General features: G+C 63.1%; 1 protein-coding gene and 1 long non-coding RNA gene across 13 annotated transcripts in view; one reads left to right on the top strand and one right to left on the bottom strand.

The window, feature by feature from the left end:
• Nucleotides 1-20,815, top strand: part of BRSK2 (BR serine/threonine kinase 2) — a 65,114-nt gene that overhangs the window by 24,830 nt on the left and 19,469 nt on the right. For 11 of the 12 annotated variants that reach the window (XR_010135422.1, XR_010135423.1, XR_008669993.2 and 8 more), the window contains exons 2-7: nucleotides 13,862-13,956; nucleotides 16,072-16,157; nucleotides 18,474-18,614; nucleotides 19,901-20,017; nucleotides 20,517-20,550; nucleotides 20,746-20,814. Coding sequence is in view for 8 of the 12 variants with exons in the window: in XM_055356631.2 (XP_055212606.1) it covers nucleotides 13,862-13,956; nucleotides 16,072-16,157; nucleotides 18,474-18,614; nucleotides 19,901-20,017; nucleotides 20,517-20,550; nucleotides 20,746-20,814 (542 nt within the window). In the remaining 4 variants the exon portion in view is untranslated. Of the gene's footprint in view, nucleotides 1-13,861; nucleotides 13,957-16,071; nucleotides 16,162-18,473; nucleotides 18,615-19,900; nucleotides 20,018-20,516; nucleotides 20,551-20,745; nucleotide 20,815 lie in introns of those variants that run through there. The other variant, XM_063710869.1, reaches the window with a different exon arrangement.
• LOC134759321 (uncharacterized) lies at nucleotides 16,098-17,572 on the bottom strand. The gene is made up of 2 exons (XR_010135425.1): nucleotides 16,756-17,572; nucleotides 16,098-16,427 (listed from the first exon to the last, which is right to left on the bottom strand). It is a non-coding gene; the product is annotated as an uncharacterized lncRNA (long non-coding RNA).

The raw sequence follows: 20,815 nt of genomic DNA on the forward strand, positions 1-20,815 counted from the left end.
CTCATGCCCATAATCCCAACACTTCGGGAGGTCAAGGAGGGCGGATCACGAGGTCAGGCGTTCGAGACCAGCCTGGCCAACATGGTGAAACCCCATCTCTACTAAAAATACAAAAATTAGCCAGGCGTAGTGGCAGGCACCTGTAATCCCAGCCACTCGGGAGGCTGAGGCAGGAGAATCGCTTGAGCCTGGGAGGTGGAGGTTGAGGTGAGCTGAGATTGCACCACTGCACTCCACACTGGGGGATAAAGCGAGGCTCCATCTCAGAAAAAAATAAAAATAAAATGTGCCCTTTTCCCTATTTGCTCTTTCCTGTATTGAGGGACTCTGGGAACAAGTGCCTTAGACTATGAGGGGGCTCCGTAGGCACCTGACATGCTGTGAGGTCTCCACCTCCCTCTTTGGCTTTGGTGCTTGTCAGGATAGTTTCTGCGGCTGGTCATCGAGGTCACTGTTCTTCTATTGTACCCACGCTGCTGTTCAGCCAATCCACTGAATTAATTTTGTTCATCTTTTTCTGCAATGAAATATATATATGTGTGATATTATCTTATCCTTTTCTGAAAATTTTAGCATTTAGATCACCTGTGTCCTGCTTCTGTTGGCTGTTTCTTCTCTTGAGAGTGGGTCACTTGTGTCCTGCTTCTGTTGGCTGTTTCTTCTCTTGAGAGTGGGTCACACTGTGTCCTGCTTCTGTGGGCTGTTTCTTCTCTTGGGACAGGGTCCCATTTCCCCACCTCTTTGCATACGCTGTAATGTTTCGTTGGATACTGCATGTTGTTTATTTAGAGCAGCAGTTCAGACTGAAGTAGGAGCCGTCATCCTGGAGGGGCTCCCTGCCTGTGTTGGGCATGTGGGGGGCTGCTCAGCCAGATCCAAACAGGACTTCAGCTGGACTGGGACTGGGGGTCCCTCCAGCAAATTTCTGTTCAGCTCTAACACATATCCACGGGACTGAACCCCTGGGTGGGGAAGTATTTTCTTTTTTTTTCTGTAGTGCCATAAGTGCCTGTCACTAATAGAAGCTCAGTGAATACCTGATTGATTAATTGATTGATCGATTGATTGATTGAATGCAGCAAGTGTCTGGGAGCTCCCGGTTACAGGTGCGTGTCAGGTGTGAGTCTGGGCACCGGGGTGGGCCTTTGCTCAGCTGTGTTTGTGGGCTCTGCAGGTGCGTGTCAGGTGTGAGTCTGGGCACTGGGTGGGGGGGCCTTTGCTCAGCTGTGTTTGTGGGCTCTGCAGGTGCGTGTCAGGTGTGAGTCTGGGCACTGGATGAGGGGGGCTTTGATCAGCTGTGTTTATGGGCTCTGCAGGTGCATGTCAGGTGTGAGTCTGGGCACTGGGGGGCCTTCGCTCAGCTGTGTTTGTGGGCCCTGGGACGTGATTCCCTCTTGGGTGGTGTTTCCAGCCGCTGGCTGCCTGGGCAGCTCCAAATACTGAGCTGTCAGGTCGGTGGTCTCTCTATGTCTTTCTGTTATCTTGTTCTGCTTTGCTGGGAATTTTCTCATTTTTTCAGTCCTTATTTAAATAGTTTCTTATTCTAGCAGTTATTATTTTTCATGTCTTAGAGCATTTTTTTGTTTCTTAGTCGTTTTTGTAGACCTTGTTTATAGATGCAGCCACTCACTAAATCCTAGCACACTGGTGCAGTCAACAGAATTTTTGAAATACTCGTTTCTGGCCAGATACAGTGGCTCACGCCTGTAATCCCAGCACTTTGGGGGGCCATGGCGGGTGCCTCACTTGAGTCCGTGGTTTGAGACCAGCCTGGCCAACATGGTGAAACCCTGTCTCTACTAAAAATACAAAAATTAGCTGTGTGTGGTGGTGGCATGCACCTGTAATCCCAGCTGCTCAGGAGGCTGAGGCGGGAGAATCACTTGAACCTCGGAGGCAGAGATTGCAGTAAGCCGAGATGGCGCCCCTGCACTCCAGCCTGGGCAATGGAGTCAGATTCCATCTCGAAAAAAACAGAAACAAGAATGTTTGAAATCCTGATTTCCTGAGGGCTGGTGCTCCTGATTCTGCTCCAGGCTCCGCACCTCCTCCCACACCCAGGCACATGGTTGTTCGTCTCCAAGGAAGCCTGGTTGAGTGCGGAGTCTCCTCTTTCTTGGATAAGAGGGAATGTTGTCTTGTGTGAGTCTCTGGAAGGCAGGGCCTCTGCCCGGAGGCTCGGTGTCTGTGCACGCATGCAAGTGTGCGTGCATGCATGTGTGCGTGTGTGCATGTGTGATGGCCTAATGGGCAGGAAGTGGGGCGGCCTTGTTAGGATGAGACAGATTTTGCCGCAGGGCCGGCCCCCGCTCTGCTGGGTGTGACCCCAACTACCCTTCTTGTTGGCCCAGAGAGGGGAGAGGCTGGCCAGGGCTGCCCCAACCTGTGCACACCCTTGGCAGATGCTCCAGGGTGTCTGCAGCCCCACCTGAGGCCTGCCCTGCACTCTGGCTAACAGACATTTTCAGTTTTCCAGGTCCCCTGGAGACAGGCAGGCCCAGGCCCACCCCCTGCCTCCTCTGCCTGCCTGCCTCTAGAAGGTTCTTGAATGTTTAGAGGTTCCCCCGTCATGGCCAGGCTCCCTTTTGTTTAATTCAGGAAGGTTTGACAGGTGAGTGTGAGGTCCACCAGCCTGGGCCTGGGCCCCTCCATGCAGGCCCTGCCTGGACCCCCTGTGACTCCCCCAAGTCCTATCTCCACCCCCTTGGTCCCCAGCTCCAGCCTCTTCCTCCACTGCCTGGGCTGTCCCCTAGGGACACACCTCCTCCCTGCAGCCTCCTCCCTGGCTGTCACCCTCTTTGTGGCCTGCCTGGGGGACTCCTCCAGTTACTCCTGTCCTCAGCTCTAGGTGGGGCTGGCAGTCCTGGGGGCTCAGCCTCCATGTGGCATCCAGCAGGTGCCCGGCAACTCCCTGTTTTTCCGCCTGACCTTAAGAGCCTGGCTTGAGCCTCTCATGGGGAGGGGCCTGTGCCCCCCAGGGCCCCCTCGGCCCTCTGGCTGGGTGCTGGCAAGTAGGTCTCAACCCTGGAGCCTGACTGGGGCCTCCCACCGAAATCTTTCATTTGGATGCAGAGCAGAGAGGGGCTTTGGGATGCTCAGAGTGATACCCTCAGATCTTTAGGATTCAGATCTTTGGGCTGCCTGTGGGCTCCTGGCTTGGCTGACCCTGGGCCTCCTCCTGGTATAGTCCCAGGCTGTGCTTTGGATCCCAGGCTGCGCTTTGGAGGGGAGGGACAGTGTGGGGGCTCTCATTTAATCTTCACCCCCCAGGACGGGGTGTCAGGAGACCCCTGAGGCCAGGCACATCTGGGGTCACACCCAGGAGGGAGGCAGGCATCTGCATTCTGGCCCTGGCTCAGGCCCACCCTTGCCCATCTCCGGCTGCAGAGATGCCTGCCTCTGCTTGGAAGGGAGCTGGATCCTGGAACAGCCTAGGGTTGGGGAGCTGCTTCCTCCTCCACAATCTGGTCCCCAGTGGGAGCTGCATCCCACCTTTGTTTAGGTGCTGGGTTAGGAGGCGGGAGCCAGGCAGAGGCAGTGGGGCGGCTGCAGTGCGTGTGAAATGCTTCAGGGTGGCACGAATTTAACTAGAGAGGTTCTTTTCCAACGTGAGCAGTTGTCTCCCAAGAGATGTGCCGCCCCTTCCCTCTGCACCTGGCACTGGTGGGCGGTGGAGGCCGTGGGATCTATTGATGTTCTGAGCGTGTGCTGAGGGCCTCGCTCCTTCCTGTCCCCTGCCCCAGCTCCTGTGTCGGGGCTGTTACCGTGGGTGTGCAGGGTGGGGGTGCATAGAGCCTGGGTGCCCCCAGACTGAGGAGGCCGAAGGGTCGGGGAGCAAGGGCCTGGGTGCTAATGAAGGAACAAGGCTTCAATGTCTGCGGCAACTTCAGAGGCCCCTCTTGGCGCAGGTGGGAGGACCCCCAGCCTGGGGAGTAAACCTGCCGGCCCAGCACCGGGGTCTCTGCTGCAGATGTGAGCACGGCGGCCTGACCAGGGCCCGGGAGAGGAGGGGGCAGGTGGGGGTGGGGTCGGGGCAGGCTGGGGGTGTCACTGGGCCTGCAGGGGGTCTAGCCTGAGGTTGGGGTGCCCCATGGGGGGAGGGTGGCGCCTGTGCCTGGGCCGCATCATCGGGTGTATTCGAGGCGGGGTCAGAGCCAACTGTGTGTCGGGTGAGAGCCCAGCCCAGCCCCAGCTGTGGGCCCCCCATGAGCCCCTCACGGGAGCATGCAGGTGGATGATCAGGGGTGAGCCAAGTAGATTGGGGGCGGGGGCTGGCCAGGCCTCATCGCAGCTCACAGCCCCCAGCCCCCTCCTGAGCTGTTTGGTACCCTGTGTGTGCAGAGTCCCAGGTGGGGCCTGCCCTCCTCCAGCCACTCCTCCACCCTGTCTGCCGTGTGCCACCCATGGGGGGGGTGCTCTGGGGAGGGGTGGGGGTCCATGTATTGCTGGCGGAGGTGTGCTGACCACAAGGGGAGCAGCTTATGGGGCCGAGGCTGGCTCAGGATGCCAGAGGCTCTGTGGTGGGCCCTGGCGAGTGAGGAGCTGTGAGGACGGTGCAGGGGGGCCTGTACGCCTCCTGAGTTTGCAGTTGCTACAGTGCCCACACCCCCAGGATGCATGGCTGACAGTCCCCACTGGGTGGCCTTGACAAAGGTGTGGCCAGGGCAGGGCCTCCGAGGAGCTGAAGACCTGCTTCCGAGGACACTCCTCCCTGACAGTCCTGTCCATGGTGCTGGAAGAGCTCTGGCGACCCCACAGGCAGGCAGGCCTGACCGTCCAAGGCTCGGCTGCCTGTGGGGAACTGGACACACTCCCTCCAGAGTCTCAGTTTTGCCAGCTGTTTGCCCAGCGCCATGTCCACTCCCCAAGCCAGGACCAAGGGGGTGACGGAGATGAAGCTTGTGCTGGCCCCAGCTGGGGGCCGCTGCCCACCCAGCAAGCCCCACAGCCAGTCCCAACCTGGTGATGTATCCGGAGGATGGACCTCCAGGTCTGTCAGACCTGGGTTTCTGAGCTCCTCAGGTGTCTGTGTCCCCTCCTGGGAAAGGGAACAGAGCTTTGCGAAGATCAAGGGGAGGGCAATGCAGCTTGGGAGCCTTAGCTCAGCCAGAGAGCAGCCCGGAGGGTTAATGTCCAGGTACCTCCAGGGCCCATGCACCCAGGACCTCCCCAAGAGCTGTGCCTCCATGTACCTCAGGGCCTCCCCCAGAGCGGTGCCTCCTGGGGGATGCGGTGCCTCGTGGGGGACATGGTGCCTTGTGGGGTACGTGGTGGAGACGGTGGGGTTGTGGCCGTCCAGGCTTCAGAAACGGCAGAACCAGGGACCCTCCCCCCTGTCCTGTCCTTAGCGTCTTGAGGCTAGGGGTGGGTTCGAGACCTCGTAAATACTTCAGTGCAGAGCCTTCAGTTAGGAGCCGAGGCCTCTGGCTGGGTTCAGGCACGTGGAGAGTGTGTGTGGGGAGAAGTTCTGAGACTGTGGGAGGGGTAGGGGTGTGCTGCGGCCACAGTGGTCCTGGAATTCGAGGTGCCTTAGGAGGTTCATGATGAAGGATGCTGCCCACGGACAGTCGTGTGAGCGGAGGACGGCACTCGTGAGCTCCCTGGGGTTCCTTAGACCCGGTCACCGAACAGCAGAGACGTGCTCTTTCACATTCTGGAGGCGGGAAGTCCAAGGTCCAGGGTGGGCTGGCTCTTCCGAGGCCTCAAGGAAGCCCTGCCCCAAGCCTCCCCCGCTGGGTGTTCCGGGTGCCCCAGGCCTCCCCCGCTGGGCGTTCCCGGTGACCCAGGCCTCCCCCGCTGGGCGTTCCCGGTGACCCAGGCCTCCCCCGCTGGGCGTTCCCGGTGACCCAGGCCTCCCCCGCTGAGCGTTCCCAGTGCCCTTGGGCCTGCAGAAGCTCCCCCACCCCCATCTTGCTTTCACCCTCACATGGCGCCCCCATCCCACCCCGTGTGTCCCCAGCCACACTTTCCTCGGCCTTTCTCTGATAGGAAGGCTGGTAGTTGGGTTTAGCGTCCACCCCAAATCCGGGGCTATGTTATATTGAGATCCATAACTTAGAAACCTCTGCAGAGGCTGTTTTTCCAAGTCGGGTCACATTCATGCGCCCCAGGCACTGGGACACACATCTTTTGGGGGTCACCATTCCACCCCCGCATCCTCCAGCTGTGATGTGGGGCCATGGTGGACCCCTCGGCACCCCTGTGGCCTCCGGAACTGCTCCGTGAGCCCGGGGGAGCCCGACCATTCCCCTGGAGTGACAGCGGGTCCTGCCGGCCAGGCTGAGGGAAGTCTCTGCTGGGTGTCCACCTGCGAGGCCCTCACCCCCTACTGCCTCATTTCGGGGGTGCCCCAGCACTGGGTGGGTCTGAGCGTGGGGTCAAGAGGAAGAAGGACAGGGAGAGCCAGGTGGGGACAAGGTGTCCTGCCGGGGTGGCCCCCACCTGCCCTCAGAATCCGTCCAGGCAGACAGTGGGGGCTGTGTGGCCAGTGTGGGAGTTGAGGATAGGTGAGGGACCCCCTTCACTGGGGTGGAGCCAAGCGGCAGGAACTCCCCCAACATCTAAAGGAGAAGGGTCCAGGACCCTTCGCCAGGACCTGGGCTGCTTTGTGCCCCGGCAGGACGGGACAGCTACACACCTGCTGCCTTGCCCTCCATCTGCATCCAGCCAACAGGCCATTCCTCCCGTGCTTCACCCTTCATCCTGGCCTGGGAGGCCGAGGCTCAGGACCCATTGGGACTGTTTGGACAGAGGGAGTTGGGGGGGCCAGGCAGGGCCCTGTGGAGCCTGCTGGGGGCTCTGTTCAGACAGATGGGGGCTCTGGACCTGAGCCTCTGCCAGGTGGGCTCCCTGGGACCTGCTGGCGGGGGAGCGGGATGCGGGGGCGGAGCAGGACCCCCTGGCCTTCATGCTTCCCCTTCCTGGGGCTCTCACACAGCACCTCGTGGGCCCAGAGTGCTGGCGGGAGGGGTGTTCTCCCCACCTCCATGGGCAAAGAATCTGGGGCCCTTGTCAGAGACCGCGGGGTCAGTGGGATTGGCGCCCAGGCCCTGCTGCGACGCCGCGTGTTTCCCACTCAGCGAGGCTGTTCCTGCCAGGCGTGGGGACTCGGACCCCGGTCCTGAGTGCTGCCCCGAGGCCTGCGATGGGAAGCCTGACGTCTGCATCGTCCTGCGCTGCGTGGCCGGTCGGTCCCGGCGCTCTCAGCACTTGGAGTCTCAGCTCCCCGGGTCATCAGTCCAGGCCACTCAGCAGGTGGCTTCGGCTTAAGGCCTCTCAGGTGGCTCTGGTGAAGGTGTCACCCAGGGCTGCCTGATCTGCAGGCTGGGCTGGAGGGGCTGCTTCCTGGGGGGGTCCCGCAGGCTGTGTGGGGGCCTCGGGTCCTCAGCACATGGACGCCCTGCAGGGCACTGCTGCCAGACATGCCCACTGGGCTCCCCTGAGCTCCCCAGAGACCAGGAGGAAGCTGTGGTGTCCTTGTGGTCTGTGGATGAGGCCCGCTTGGTCCCAGAGGTGCGAGTTGGTGACAGCGACGGGGCAGGTTGTCACCTGTCCTGGTCTCTGGGAGCTGCCTCAGTGGGGTGGAGGCAGGGCAGGCCTGTCCAATGACCCCACCCCCTCAGCACGTTTCCTCCATGCAGCCTGGGCCAGGGGCCACGGGAGGCTCTTCACCTACAGGGGACGCATTCGGCACCGAGGTCAGCAGCCCATCCCGAGCCCCCCACACCCCCGCTCGCCTCCCACTCTGTGTCCTCTCCACTGGCCTTGGGGTAGATGAGCTGCCCCCGTCCTTTCTTTGGGAACCCACCCCCTTCTGGGTGAAGGTGCGTAGCAGGCACCCGACAGGGTCCCCAAGTGGCACTCCAGGCCGTGGCACTGGATGTGCACTGTGGAGATGGGAAGAGGCGTGGGGCAGGGGAGGGCGTGGGGGGAACGCTGAGCTTCCTGGGTACACCTGCCCTGGGGCCAGTGCCTCAGGCCTCTGGAGAGAGGATTTGCGGCCTCATGGCTGGGGAGGGCTGAGGTTCTGCTGTCTGGTGTGGTGCCACGGTGAGCACACCTCACCTGTCCAGCCTTCCCCCTAAACCCAGTGCTCTGGACGGTGGGCTGGCCCCTGGCTCCTAGCCTGTGCGTGCCCATTCAGGAAAGCAAACACCAGCACACACCGGTCCCTGTGGGGCCTTGGGTGCTCTGGGCACCCAGCTGCGTGGGACGGGCAGGGCCACGTGGCCATCAGGGCCTGGATGGGGGCCTGGCACACAGCGGGCACTGGGGATGTGTGTGGGGTGTGCTCTGCTGGCGGCTGGGCTTGGGTCTGTGGGGTGTAAACACCTGAGACGGCCCCTCCAGGGGAAAGAAGAGGCTTGAACTGTCACTTTATTCCTTTCAGACTCCGCAGGAGACAGGACACGCCGGGGAGGACGCATGTAGCCCTCGGGGGGTGCCCAGTCCTGGCAAATCTCGGTCTCGAGCCTGGGTCTGTCCCCGCAAATCTGGGGTGTACAGGGAAGGCCCTGGGGTGCCGGGAACTCGCAGAGGCCCTGGGTGAAGGCGCCGCATGTCTTCTCTGTGTGACTCCTGCCTGGCCCTGGGTGAAGGTGCCCCGTGTCTTTTCTGTGTGACTCTCACCTGTGAGGTGTCCTCCCTCCAGGAGGTGGTTGCTGGCAACGGGGGTGGGGGCAACAGATGGGCCAGCAGCCACGTGGTGGGGAGCAGAGAGGACCTGGGGGTGCAGACACAGTCAGGATGTGGCGGGGCCGCTGGGGAGGAGCTCAGGATCCCTCAGCCAAGTGCAGGTGGGGAGGGCCCTGGAGTGGCCAGCAGCAGGCAAGTCTATGAAACGGGACCACTCCGCCTGGTGGGAAGCCCCCTAGGTCTGCATGCGGGGGATGGGGGGGCGGCACCCCACGCTGTCCCCATACCTGCTGCGCAACTTTAGTCTGGTGCGTGCCGGGGCGGTGAGGGGGCTGCGCAGGGTCCTTCCCCAGTGCCAACACTGCCACCTGCCCCAGGGCCCCCTACCCAAACTAAAGAGCAGCCGGTCCAGCCCTAGGCTGGCTTGGCTCCTGGACCTGCAGCCCCCCATCCCCTCTCCCCACAGCCCCACTGGCTTCCTGGGGGCAGGGCGCTGCCGGCAGAGCTGCAGAACTGAGCCCTCACTGCCCCTCCAGAAAGTGCCAGCCCTCCTGGCACAACCCTGTCTGCCAGTCCTCCTGGGTAGCTGAGTGCAGGGGCAGGGGCTGTCCTGCTGTCCCGCCCGGCCCAGGCAGGAGAAGGCCCCTCACTTCTTGGCCAGCCTGGGACTTGAGTTAGGGCCTGCTCTCAGATACCACGTGCAGGGTAGTCCTGGGGCTCCCTTTGACTCTCCTGGCCGGCTCAGGAGCACCTGGGGGCACCCGTGTTAACGTGCTAGTCTGCTCCCTGAGGCCCAGCATCCTCGTGGCATACCCGTGGCTTCCCTGGGATGCCCTGGGGCTCCACATGCCCAGGCCCTTCCCTGTGGGGGGGCGCAGGGAGACCTAGCACTCTTGGGCACCCGCCGGCACACTCTCCCACAGAAATGGGGCCTGGCGTGAGCTGCTGTGCACCGACTACCCCCTCAGGGCCCTGGGCAGTGATCTGTGGCACTGCGTGCCTTCCCTCTCAACAGCGAAGCCTGTGTTTGTGTAAAGACAGCAATTAGAGATGGACTCTCAATTGGAAAATAAGTCACAGTGAGTTGCAGGGGGAGATGATGAAGGGTGGCCCTGGGCTTCCCCGCTCCAGCTTCCCGTCCCCCATCCTCCAGGCTACAGCCCAGTCAGGAGGGCCTCTCACAGCACACTCCCCACTCCCTGCCTCCAGAAAGTGGCAAAACTGCTCATGACCCAAACATTCTGCTCAGAGAAACTCGGAGCTGAGGGATACCAGGACGCAGAGGCCTGCACTGCTGCCTAGGTCCCCAGGGAAGCTTTACCCAGGAGGGACGCCTCTATGCTGGGCTCTGAGGAGTGTGTAGGAGTCTTCAGAGTACAGTAATGGGGAAAGGACTTTCTAGGCATAGGGGCAGCAAGTGAAAGAAGATGGAGGCAGGAGGAGGGACCAGAGCTCCAGGATGCAGCTGGGGACGGCTCTCCTACGCCCCAGCCTGCTGCGTCGTGGCTGCCTTTACCTGAGCCACTGCAAGGCTCCTGAGCATGGGCAGGAGGCTCTTGGTGGCTGTGGCTCCTCTGTGACTCTGTTGCTATTTGAGAGGCCACCTGCAGCCCCCAGAGTCCAGCCTCAAGGACGTGGGCAGGCTCTATGGATTCGGCAGGCCCACCCCCAGTGGCTCCATCCCCTCCGTAACCTCCTCTGGGAAGGTGGGTGCTTGCCAGGAATGCCTTATTCCACGTGGTCCGCTGTCCTCACAGCCCTTCTGAGCCACATGTGCTGGCAGGGGATGGAACCACTGTTTCCTCATCTGTGAAATAGGGGTGAAGCGGCCCCACTCAAAGCAGCGCCTGGAGCAAGGCCAGTGCTCCGAGACTTGGCTGTCCTGATTTGTGCTGGGCCCAGCAGTGTCCTTTCAATAAAGTTGGCCCAGGTGGTTGTCAGGCTCCCTCCCATTTTCAGTCCCCACTTTCTTTCCTTTTCTGGAGGCAGGACTGTGCTCTCCACACCTTTTGGCTCCTGTCATTCAAGGATGTGTGTGCACACTGGGAGTGTGCTTGCATGTTTGTACGTATGTGTGCATGATGGTATGTGCACGAGGGAGTGTGTGTGCATTGCGGGTGTGTGTGCATGTGCACTGGGGTGTATGTATGCAATCGTGTGTACATGCATGGGTGTGTGTACAGGCGTGAGTACTGTGTGTGCATGGGTGTGTGCACACGGGTTACCGGGGGTGTGCACTGGGCGCTTGTGTGCACTGGAGGTGTGTACTGGGTGCGTGTGTGTGCACGGGTTTGTGTGCCCTTGGTGTGTGGGCGTGTGCACTGGGTGTGTGTGCATGGGTGTGTGTGCACGGGTGTGTCCTGGGTGTATGCACATGTGTACACAGGTGTGTGTGCATGGGTGTGTCCTGGGTGCGTGTGTGTGTGCACTCGGTGTGTGGGTGTGTGCACTGGGTGTGTGTCCTAGGTGTGTGCGCACGTGTGCATGGGTGTGTGTGCACGGGTGTGTGTCCTTTGTGCATGCGCGTGTGCATGGGTGTGTGTGCACTCGGTGTGTGGGCGTGTGTGCATGGGTGTGTCCTGGGTGCGTGTGCACAGGTGTGTGTGCACTCGGTGTGTGGGTGTGTGCACTGGGCGTGTGTCCTGGGTGTGCGTGCGTGTGTGCACGGGTGTGTGTCCTGGGTGCGTGTGCACTTGGTGTGTGGGTGTGTGCACATGGGTGTGTGTGCACTGAGTGTAGGCACAGGGGTGTGCACTGGTGTGTGTGCACGCATAGAGGTATGCACACACCTGGGGTGTACACAGGTGCATGTCTGTGCGTGTGGCCCTGCTGCTCTGTAACCAGCATCTTGCTGTGCTCAGCAGTGAGCGTCTTCTGTGGTCTGATCAGGTTTTGCCACTGTTTAACAGCTGCCCTGTGCCGTTGGTGGCTGTGCCCTAGTGACTTCCCTCCTGTTTGGGGCCATCTTTTGTGAAAATGCAGAGCCACCAGGGCTTCGTCACCTACCCTGGGAATGCTGTCCCGGTGCCCTTGGGGGCTTTGACCAGAGCCTCCCTCCTGCTTCACCCCTGCACCCTCATGATGCCCTGGGGCAGCGTGTGGGCCCTTCATCCTTTGGGGTCTCCTGATCACTCCTGAGGGGTCTCCTGAGAGTGCCTTATGCTGGGCATTTCTGGGTCATTTCCTCCCTCCTTTGGGAGCCTCTGTCCTGGCCTCTGGCTGCATCCTTCCAGGAGTTTGTCCTGAGGGTTTTTAGGAGCTCGATGCCCTTCGGACCAGAGGCTTTCGTCACGGACCACGCCTTAGCCTTGCAGCCAGGTTTGGGGGACATTGAGCTCTTGCTCCTTTCCGTGTGTGGGGCTGAGTCCTTCCTTCAGGGACCCCTGCCCCGGGATGCAGGCCAGCCTCGTGCCTGGGGAGGGGTGTGCTGTGGGTGCCTCCAGCCGCCCTGGATTATGGATGAAGGGCGCTAGGCCTTCATTCGCTCCTCCGGCTGAGCGAATCACAAGCCTTGTGCTGGATCAAAGGCCTTCAGGGAGAAGCAGCTCTTCCTCCATGAGCACACCCTGCCGAGGCCAACCCCACCCCCAGCACTGGGCTCCCCTCTGTGCCCAGCCTGTGTCACTGCCCGGCCTGCAGCTCCCCCTGCCTCTGGGGAAGCCCGCTTCTTCGGCAAGGTCCTGGGTCCCCCACCTGGCCTGGGCTCACCCAGATCTAGGCGTGACGCCACACAAATGAAACTGACGGAAAGGGCAAAATAAAGCTAAAAGCCGATGGGGCCGGGGGAATGGAGGCTTGACGCGTGAGACAAATAAAGGATTAATTCCCCAAAAAAATCAAAGGGCCCTTGCAAATTGGTAAGAAAATGCACACATATGCGTGCACCAGGATAAAAACGAGAACAGGAAAGGAGCCCAGAGCAAACCCACACGGTCAGTAAACACCGGTGACATCCCGCGGGTCAACAGGGCGAGGCCGAGTCTGGGTGAAATTTGAGCACAGCGCGTGCACGGAAGGATGGCGGCCACTAATGCCCAGTGGGAATGCCAGCCAGGATCTGGGTGTCTGGGCGCACCTAGGAGTGAGGTCCCCTGTGATAACCTGGGCCGGCTCTGGGTGTCTGGGGGCACCTAGGAGTGAGGTCCCCTGTGATAACCTGGGCCGGCTCTGGGTGTCTGGGCGCACCTAGGAGTGGGGTCCCCTGTGATAACCTGGGCCGGCTCTGGGTGTCTGGGGGCACCTAGGAGTGAGGTCCCCTGTGATAACCTGGGCCGGCTCTGCGTGTCTGGGGGCACCTAGGAGTGGGGTCCCCTGTGATAACCTGATCCCCGCATGGTTCCAACATGCCCCAACATGGAATGGCCCATGAGTGCACCTGAGGACCTTTGATGGTAGGAGAGGGCCTGGGTTGTGGGTTCCTGGTGGCATCTCCAGTGTCAAGGCCACAGCTCAGGCCAGGTGGGGCTCAGGGGTGTGGCCGGGCTGTCCTGGGCAGGGGCAAGTATCTGGCTGTGAAAAGAGTGGGGAGAGGAGAAGGGGAGGGTGGGCCGAGGCGGGGAGGGTGGGCCGAGGCGGGGAGGGTGGGCCGAGGCGGGGAGGGGGACCGGGACCGTGTGCCCAGCCAAGGCACATTCCCAGAGCACCCTGCCTGCCTTTTAGGTGGGTCTGGGAAGGAAGGGGCTGCCGGGCCGCAGAGGTCTAGGGCAGTGCCGCCTGGGGAGCTACCTGGGGCCCGTCCTGGTGTCCTGGGGTGAACACAGGGCTGGGGCTCAGGTGCAGAGCAGCATCTCAGCGGAGGAGGGGTGCCGGCGGGGGTCTCAGCGGAGGGCTGCGGCTGAGGTATCTGCAGAAGGCTGCAGGTGGGGGTCTCGGCAGGGTGTGCGGGGGACAGCCTTCTTGGGCCAGGCAGGCACCTCGAGGGCACCCTGGCTCCCAGCTGAGGGTGGCTGAAGGCTGGAAGGAGGGGATTTGGGTGCCTTGGGACGGGGAGAGGGCGAGGGGGGCCACAGAGACCTGAGAAGCCCAAAGGGCCGGCGTGGAGGGAAGACACAGCTTTGTAGGGGCAGCACGACGCCAGCACTGAGCTGTTCTGGACAGCGACCCAGGCGGGCAGGGGGTGCCCCTGCTGTCCAGGACGTGGGAGGAGGCCCGCAACCTGCACTGTCCGGCTGGGTGCTCGCTGCAGGCACCCTGGGCGGGTCTGAGCGCGGCTGCTTCTCTCCCGCAGGTCTGGTGAAGCTGGGGGTTCACTGCGTCACCTGCCAGAAGGTGGCCATCAAGATCGTCAACCGTGAGAAGCTCAGCGAGTCTGTGCTGATGAAGGTGGGTGGGGCTGGGGAGGGAGGCGGGGCCGGCGGTGGGGTGGGGTGGGGTGGGGAATAGCACAGGGGTGGGAGCCAAGGTTGTGGGGACCTGCGGTGCTGAATGCGGGTTGCGGGGAGGGGGTCCTGCAGGCTCCTGGGCCGCCACACCCCTGCTGGTCCCCTGGTGGGGCGCCTTTGCCCTTGTTCCTCCCCTCCAGCCCTGCCCACCTTTCTCCTGCCTCCAAGCAGAGTGGGCACCCCTGAGGGGACAGGCTGCAGCTGGGCAGTTCAGTTGCTGCAGGACCTGCTGTGCTAGCAGGCAGGGCCTCAGTGTTCCCAGCTAGAATGGAGAGGAGTTCCCTGCCTCAGAGCACCCCTCTCCTACCAGGGCACAGCTTGGCAGAGGGGAGCCCCACCTTCCTCCTCCACTGGGGCCTGACCTCCGTCGGCTCCATCCGGTGGTGTTTGGTCACCATGGAGACCAGGCAGGCCCCCTGGGTGGAGGGTTTCTGGGCTCTGACCCACCTCTCAGTGGGGAGGGGGCGGCCCCGGCTGCTGGGAAGCCTGACCCTGGGTGTAGAGGAAGAGGCTGGGGCTCCCAGCTGCTCTGGGTCCTGCCCACAGTGGGACCTGGGCTGGCAGTGTGCGACCCTCCCAGCACTGGGGCCAGTTGAGCCCCATCCTCTCCCTTCCTCTCCATTCGCTCCTTCGCATGCAGGGCTGCGGGTGGGGCAGGACACGGGGACGAGGCCAGTGGGAGTGGCCAAGAGAGGGGAGGCTTGTGGAAGGTGCTGAGGGTTGGGAACTGTGACATGTTGGGCACCCCCCAGCTGCTGGGATGTGGAGGAATTAACCAGACTAAATTGGGGAGGCCTGGGGACCCTATGGGGAGGTGGGGGGGTGTTAAGGGCTGCTGAGGACTGCCTGGATGGGGCTGGCAGGGTCCCACCCTGCCTTGGAGGAGAAACAGAGGCCCTGGGAGTGATGGGGCCAGGACAGCGCCTGGCAGAGAGATCCAGTGCGGGGCGTAGCTGGGGAGAGTCCCATGCTGAATTTGGGAGGTGCCTGTGAGCCCCAACTAAAGGAGGGCCTGGGGATGCGGGAAAGGGGAGGTGTCCCTGTCACCTGCAGGCGCTGTGCACAGATGTCCGCCTGGGAGGGAAGGGCTTGGGGACAGGCTGGCCAACTCGCCAGGGCTGGGACCCCATCACAAGACTGGCCCTAGCTCCAAAGCCTGGTCCACGCTGGCTCCTGAGGGCTGGGACCCCAGGCCGTGGCCTCGCTGGCCCCAACACTGACACGGCCACTTCTCTGTGCTGGGCGGACCACCAGCTGCCCGTGGCCAGGCTTGCATGTCTGAGGGAGGGGGCCCTGCCCTTACCTCAGAGCAGGACTGGGTGTCCTGAGTCAGGTGCCCTCTGGGGTCACTTCTGCCCCTCCCTGGGGCCCTCCCCACTTGGGGGACAGTACCAGCTGGGAGCCTGTGGATGGGGGGCACGTGCCCTGCCCGCGGCCTGCACACCTACTGTATGTCCCACACACAACAGGATGCCCGCCCCCACCTCATGCTAGTCCTGAGCCCACAGAGGCCTGTCCCGGCCCCTCCTCCTGTGAGGCCTCCACCGTGAGGAAGGGCGGAGCCCAGGCACAGCCTGCCTGGAAGGGCCCTCCATCCGACTGGCTGGGAGCCTGGGAGGCCTTGTCTCCAACAGCTCCAGGCCCCATTCCTGAGGCTGGGCTCACAGAGAGGCCCAGGCTGCCTGCCTTCCTGGGCAGGGTGGGGAGGGGCCCTCCTGCTCCAGGGGCCCCCAGTCCTCAGCCCTACAGGCTGGTGTCAGGCCGGCGGCCTGGGCTTCCTCCACTGAGGCCCCTGCCCTCTCCCAGCCAGGGCCCCGGCTGAGCAGCCCACGTCCCTGCATCCCCCACAGCTGGCACCAAAGGCCCCTGCGTCCCCCACAGCTGGCACCAAAGGCCCCTGCGTCCCCCACAGCTGGCACCAAAGGCCCCTGCGTCCCCCACAGCTGGCACCAAAGGCCCCTGCGTCCCCCACAGCTGGCATCAAAGACAGTGTCTGTGGGGAGCGATGCGTGCCCCAGCCCTGTGAGCGTGACGTTCTCTGGCCTCTCCCATGCAGGTGGAGCGGGAGATCGCGATCCTGAAGCTCATTGAGCACCCCCACGTCCTAAAGCTGCACGACGTTTATGAAAACAAAAAATATTTGTAGGTATTGCTGGGTCTGAAGAGCTGGGGTGGCGGAGGTGGCAGCTGTCGCTGCAGGGGTGGGTGTCCGGGGCTTGGGGAGCACAGGGGCTGGAGGCCAAGGGCGCCTGCTGCATCCCAGCAGCCCTGGCCCTGCCAGCATGAACACCTGCCTGGGTAGGGTCTCAGCCCAGGCCGCTGTGGTCTCTGCTTCTGGACCAGACCGGAGACCTGCTCTGTGGAGGCTCGCAGAGCCACCAGCCTGAGGCTGGCAAGGGGGAACAGGACCTTCTGGAGGGGAGATAGGAGTTTCAGGGCAAGGGGCAGGAGCACCTGGCCCTCCCCACATGGCCACGCTGAGCCTCCTGGCCTCTGCCCAGGACGTCCCCAGCCCCACTGAGCCATATCTCTATCCCTGAGGCTCCCTCACATGAGGCATAGCCACCAGGATCCCGCCCTGGGTGGACCCTGGCTGCCGAGTGTGGCTGGCAGTGTCACCTCCACAGCCGCTGAGGCCAGCAGAAATCCCTACCCTGTCCCAGGCATGCCTGGCTGTGAACCCCATCCCCCCAGACCCAGCCTCAGGCAGCTCCTGGGAGTGGGCACAGTGGTCACTCACGGCAGTCTCCTCTGTGTGCTCTGATGGGGCTTTCTGACGGATGAGGGGCTGCTGCCCGAGGGCTGTCTGGCCTTGAGCCCCATCTGATCCTTGCTGGTCCCAGGGCGGCAGCGTGACCTGCCAGGTGATCCCAGCCGGGCATCTCTGAGGCATCAGGCTCTGAGGGAGCAGGGAACATACAGGGCTGGGCTGGGGGCTGCCCTCAGGGTGAGCTGGCTGAGAGCCTGGCTGAACCCAGCAGCTCCCCTTCCCCCAGCAGCGACGTCCACGCTCGCTCTGGCCTGGGTTTCTGCATTCTCGTGGGGAGCATGTGCAGGTGGCCAGCTCGTGTGTAGCTGGGGAGAGGAAACCCAGGGGTGGGGTGTGGGGAGCCCGCCTGCCCCACCATGAGCAGGGGCTCAGAAACTGTCACCAGAGGCCTGGGGGGCGGGGGTGGTCCTGGCCCTGATGCTGGCAAGGTGGACTGTGACAAGGGGCATGGCTTCCTCATGGTGACACGGTGCCGGTGCAGTGGGGTCCTGGGAACGCCTTCTCGGAGGGGAGGGCAGGGGAGTGCAGGGGGGACGGGCACAGCAGGCCAAGGCCTAAGAACAGGAAAGAGCCCAGGAAGTGGGCACGGCCAGGCTCGTGGCTTCTCCCGAGGTCTGGCCCTGGGTGTTGTCCCACCCCCTCTGGACACCATGTGGCCTATGCTGAGCCTTGGGCCTGGCCGCCCGCCTGCCCAGAATCCCACCCTGGCCCCCACCACCTTCCCCTGCCCTGAGGGCTTCACACCTTCCCCTGCCCTGGGGGCTTCACACCCTCCCCTGCCCTGAGGGCTTCACACCTTCCCCTGCCCTGGGGGCTTCACCACAACCTCTGCTCCCATCCCCACACTGGGCCCTTGACTCCTGCCAAAACCAGCTCCTGGGACAGCCAGTCATCCCAGTCCGCACGGCAGCTCTGAGCATGCACCAAGGTGCCACCCCCTTGGCTGTACAGCCCCCCTACATCACCACAGCCACACCAGGGGCCACCACCCTCACAGGCCTCCCCCCCGAGCTAGTTCAGCCTGGGTGGAGCGGCCCCCAGGCAGTTGCATCCAGTGTCCCACGGGCCTCTCACCAGGAACCAGCCCCTCAGGACCCTCCATGTGGCTGAGACCCCACGGGGGCGGTGCTGGGAGCCCACCAGGGCAGGAAGGGGAGGGCCAGGCCAACCTTTTCCTCACCCCCTTCCCCTGGCCTTCACACCTCCTGTTCCCCCAACAGAGGCCCAGACAGTCCCTGGGCCCCTGGATGCGGCTGCGTGGTCTCCCTGCTCGGTGCCTGTGCCATTGAGGACCACAGGGTGTGAGGGCCAGAGCAGGCAGGGCAGAGTCCCGAGGCTACCCCATGCACCGAGCCTTGGCCCCAGCACCCGCCACACTCAGCCTGTGGGTTCCAAACCCTCCCTGGCGGCTGTGCCCCCAGAACCATCCCTTCACCTGCCCCTCCACCCTCACCCCACCCCACCCCAACCCAGGCTCCTTGCAGACTCATTTGAGGTCCACCCCCAGGAGCCCAGATGGTTTGAGATCCGCCATAGTCAGGGCTCCTCTCAGCTGCCCCTCCAGCCAGCGGGAGGATGGGGACGGCCTGCAGAGAGGCTGGGCCAGGAGGCGGCTGTGGGAGGCCCTGGGATGAGGAGGGGCGGTGGGCAGCCGCAGCTGGGCGCACTGGTGGCCCCGTCTCCTGCAGGTACCTGGTGCTAGAACACGTGTCAGGTGGTGAGCTCTTCGACTACCTGGTGAAGAAGGGGAGGCTGACGCCTAAGGAGGCTCGGAAGTTCTTCCGGCAGATTATCTCCGCACTGGACTTCTGCCACAGCCACTCCATATGGTGAGCCCCACCCCTGGTGCCCCCCCACTCCCCAGGGACCCCCACACCCAGTGCGCTACCACAGATGCCCCCTGTGCCCCAAGGACTACACCCCCTATGGTGCTATTCCGAGGTACACCATGCCCCCCATTAGCTGCCTCTCAAGTGCGCCATCCCCTCCCCATTAGCTACCCCTCAAGTGCACCATCCCCCCATTAGCTGCCCCTCAAGTGCACCGTCCCCCCCATTAGCTGCCCCTAAAGTGCACCGTACTCCTCATTAGCTACCCCTCAAGTGCACCGTCCACCCCATTAGCTGCCCCTCAAGTGCACCATCCCCCCATAGTGGCCCCTCAAGTGCACCGTCTCCCTCATTAGCTACCCCTCAAGTGCACCATACCCTCTCCCCCATTAGCGGCCCCTCAAGTGCACCATCCCCTCCCCCCCATTAGCTGCCCCTCAAGTGCACCGTCCCTCTCATTAGCTACCCCTCAAGTGCACCGTCCCCCCCATTAGCGGCCCCTCAAGTGCACCATCCCCCCGATTAGCTACCCCTCAAGTGCACCATACCCTCCCCCCCATTAGCAGCCCCTCAAGTGCACCATCCCCTCCCCCCCATTAGCTACCCCTCAAGTGCACCGTCCCTCCCATTAGCTACCCCTCAAGTGCACTGTCCCCTCCTAGGAGCTACCACTCAAGTGCACCATCCCCCCCATTAGCTACCCCTCAAGTGCACCATACCCTCCCCCCCATTAGCAGCCCCTCAAGTGCACCATCCCCTCCCCCTCAAGTGCACCATCCCTCCCATTAGCTACCCCTCAAGTGCACCATGCGCACCAGGTGCTTCCCTTTTCCCCCCGAGGACCCCCTACACCTCCCCTTTCCCCTGAGTGGGCAGTGTGTCGGGAAGTTTTCTGCCTGGCGCCCACCCAAGCACTCTGGGAGCCCCTCGGCCTTTCCAGGGGCCATTGCTTGCATCCCTACGTGCCTGGGGGCCCTAGGTTGGTCTAGGCCAGAGCAGGTGTGCTAGGGAGCGGGAGGGGGCAGGAGGGGGCAGGAAGGAGCCTGCCAGGGTGCAGGAGGGCATGGCAGGAGAAACAGGGATGCCTGACCAAAGGCCAGAGCCAAACGGACCAGGCAGGGGACTTCTGATTGGCTGCCTATGACATCACCAGGCTGGGCTGCTATTGGCCCTTCTGTGTGATTGGCGTTTGGAGAGGCAGTGGGCTCTGGGCAGGGGGTCTCCAGGGCGGGGAGGCGCTCAAGGCAGAGACTGGCCCTGTTCAGCCTCACCACCCTCCTCTCCAGCCACAGGGATCTGAAACCTGAAAACCTCCTGTTGGACGAGAAGAACAACATCCGGATCGCAGACTTTGGCATGGCATCCCTGCAGGTTGGCGACAGCCTGTTGGAGACCAGCTGTGGGTACGTGGCCCTCTGCCCTGGGGAGAGGCTGGGGGACAGGCTGGGCTGGGGGAAGAGGAGCCAGTGGACTGAGAGGCCCCCAGCCTGCCTGAGCCTCCCGGCACCCCACAGGCAGGCCCCCCACAATGTGCCTGAGCCTCCCAGTACCCCACAGCCTGGTGGTGGTGGGGAGACAGGCCTCCCGGCACAGTAAGGGTAGGGGTACAGCCCTGGCCCTGGCCTGCCTGGGAGAGAGGCTGGGACCCACTTACATGCCCCTCTCCTGGGGACCCCCTGGCCCCTGCCCGGCCGAGTGGGCAGACAGCCTTGGGCGCAGCAGAGACCCAGTGCCCCATCTTGATCTCCTCCCAAAAGCCCGCCTGGGGATTCAGGGAATGTGGGGGCGTCTGGCACCACAGCCCTGGAGGCCTCCTTGAGGGCCCTGCGGTGCACCGTCACCCTGGGGGGAGGGCCTGGCAGTGCCCGGAGCCCCGCCGCTGACCTCTGCCCTTGCCCGCAGGTCCCCCCACTACGCCTGCCCCGAGGTGATCCGGGTGAGTCAGCGCCGCCGTGTGCAGCTCTGTGGGTCCCAGGGTGGCGGGGACCTGACCCTGGTGGGACCCCAGCCTGCCGCACCCCCAGGTGCTGCTAGGCTGCCTGTCCCCGGGCCGACTCCCTCTGAGCCCAGGCCCGCCAAGGCCCCCGCCCTGCCCCGCGCCCCCCAACAGCCCGGGCACTGCTGTCCACAGGGGGAGAAGTATGACGGCCGGAAGGCGGACGTGTGGAGCTGCGGTGTCATCCTGTTCGCCTTGCTGGTGG

This window comes from Gorilla gorilla, chromosome 9 (assembly GCF_029281585.2).
Source record: "Gorilla gorilla gorilla isolate KB3781 chromosome 9, NHGRI_mGorGor1-v2.1_pri, whole genome shotgun sequence".
NCBI classification, from domain to species: domain Eukaryota; kingdom Metazoa; phylum Chordata; class Mammalia; order Primates; family Hominidae; genus Gorilla; species Gorilla gorilla.